General features: G+C 60.3%; 1 protein-coding gene across 1 annotated transcript in view; it reads right to left on the bottom strand.

The window, feature by feature from the left end:
* Positions 1-1489: 1489 nt before the first annotated feature.
* Positions 1490-2354, bottom strand: part of LOC104168997 (nuclear receptor-binding protein 2-like) — a gene marked incomplete at both ends in the record, with an annotated part of 2483 nt that continues 1618 nt past the window's right edge. Inside the window, 2 exons of the mRNA XM_009709804.1 lie at positions 1490-1585; positions 2262-2317. Coding sequence (XP_009708106.1) covers positions 1490-1585; positions 2262-2317 — 152 coding nt within the window. The remainder of the gene's footprint in view (positions 1586-2261; positions 2318-2354) is intronic.

The following is a 2354-nucleotide window of genomic DNA, read 5'->3' as shown; positions in this document are numbered from 1 at the left end:
CCCACGGAGCACCCACGCGGAGGGAGACGGCAGCGCTCCGGGCGGGCAGCACGCTGCTGGGTACCAGCTGCGCTGCAAGCCCAGCAAAAGGCTGTAAGGAGAACAGGCAGAGGTCTGGCTATCCCGGCTGCCGGCCAGGATCAGCTCTGAGAGCAGCAACCCACCAGGAAAGATGGTGGCAGGACTGGGGAAAGGGCAGGCTGAGCCAGCGGGAGGGGTTCCTGGCTTGTAGGAGGGACGTGTCTGCCGTTTGTGCTCATTGGTGGCAGAAAAGGAAGATCCTCTGTCTCTTCTGCCCGCTCCAGTCTGGGGCCTGTCCTCCTGAACTGCTCTGTGCAGTTTCTGTACAGGGACCTGGCTAGGGGTATTCCGAATAGACGTAAAGACCAAAAAACGAGCAGGGGGAGGATGACAGGGTGGGCACCCACCCGACCTAACCCCTCCGAATCAGCTGCCCCAAAAACCATCAGAGGTGAACAGCGATGCCCTTTGCCCCTGGTGCTGAAGGCTCAACAGAAGAAACTCTCTCTGGGACACCATGCAACCAAGACAGCTATTGCATCAGAGGGGGTAGGGATTACTATGGGATGCCCAGGGGAATTCTGAGATCAAACAAGACAATTTGGGGAGTGCACAAACTTATTACGGGATGTTTTGGAGATTGGCCAAAGGAAGAGGAAGGGAGGAGTGGAGGTGGGTCAGGAAGGGAAACGGAGGGGGATAAAGGGTGCCAGCCGCCTGTAAGCGCTCCGCCGGTCAGTACACCTCTCTGGCTGAGCCCTGCACCTGATCACCTCAGCCTGTCCTGACTTCTTATTAAACTCCATGCCTAAGTATTTTCAGGGTAAGTTTGTTCTCTATTCCCTGTGGGCGCGTGTGGTCCTCTGGTGACCATCAAGCTGGACTAGCTGTTAAGTGAGAGGAAAGCTTGGGGAGGGGGCGTAGATACCAGACAGACCACGGGTCTGGTCGATAACGGGGAGACTCATGGGCTGGGGCCAGACACCAGTGGCCTGTGACAGGGCTTGCCCTGAGCATCGATGCTTAGCAGCAGGATCTGGCTGTTCGTGCCGTCTGTGGCTGTGAACACAGCACTCCCCCGTCTATCTGCGCTTGGCCACATGTGTACGGAGCGTGTTTGTGTGCACATGAGTGTGCACGTGCACCTACCGGGAATTCGCGCTCAGCCTTGCTATTGGTAGGACTGGGAAACAGGGGCGAGGATCAGCCTCTCATCTCGACCAGCCCAGGAGGGAGGGAATCCCCGTATCCTTCATCCCACCAGATTTGGCTGCCCTTAGGGCTGCAGTAGGTCGTTGTCCCTGTTCCCCCTTCCCAGCAGTGGTGTAACCTGGAGCGTACAGCAACGCCAGGCTCCCTGACGTTCCAGGTACCAGCTGAGGGGAAGGATGCTCATGGGGAGACTTACACCCCAGGAGGGATGCCTCACCCACAGATGGGTCCCTGAGGCTCAGCCAGCTGCACTCACCCGCATGTTGGGATCATCCAGAGAACGTCGTGCCCGCATGATTGCCTCCTCTGAGACTCGTGTGTCCCCGTTAGTCTGGATCTCCAGCACTGCCATCTGAGGAGGAAGGAGTGCGGCCATGTCTGCACGCGGCCAAGCCTTGGGTCAGTCCTTGAGGGCTTCCCAAAAGCACAGCCCCTGGCAGGGTGGCAGCTGTGGAGCTCCTCACCAGGACACCCAGCCCGGCCAGGCTCCGGATCTCCCGGGCTCCCCAGTGCTCCCTGGCTGCTGCGCCCCTGCCCTCGGGGCCCCTTTCTCGCCTACTGCAGTGCTCCGGGCTGCTGACAGGTTCCCGGCACGGCACAGCCCGGGGACAAAGCAGACAGCACCGACGGCCCCACAGTCTGCCCGGGCCAGCTGTGCTTGGCACTGCACAACCTCTTAGAGCAGCCCGGTCTGTCCCTGGCCCCCGCGCCCTCCCTTCCCAGGGCTATCGCAGCCCGAGGAGGAAGAGGAGGCACCAGTCGAGCACAGCAGAGGTGAGCTAAGCCTGTTGCTGCACCCAGGGCAGGGTGGGCCGTGGCAGCAGAAAATGTTCTGCTGACCCCAGCAGTGACGTCTCCATCGCTGCAAGGGATCCCCTGCTCACAGTGAGATTTGGAAAAGGGCAAGGGGACTCCTCGGGAAGCTCCCCAGGCCACCGCGATCCTCAGCAGGCTCAGCAAGAACAATCCTGCCGTGTAACCAGGGGTCACCGCAGGTTCCCCGGCCCTGCAGCCATCCTGCTCCGTACCTCCAGTGCACACATCCCGAAGGAGAAGATGTCCACAGCAGTCCCGTCAGCCTTTTCTGCAAAACCAAGCCAGAAGTACGTCAGGCCAGAGGT

This window comes from Cariama cristata, unplaced genomic scaffold, assembly GCF_000690535.1.
Source record: "Cariama cristata isolate BGI_N322 unplaced genomic scaffold, ASM69053v1 scaffold24130, whole genome shotgun sequence".
Classification (NCBI taxonomy): domain Eukaryota; kingdom Metazoa; phylum Chordata; class Aves; order Cariamiformes; family Cariamidae; genus Cariama; species Cariama cristata.
This window is presented reverse-complemented; position numbering and strand designations above follow the sequence as displayed.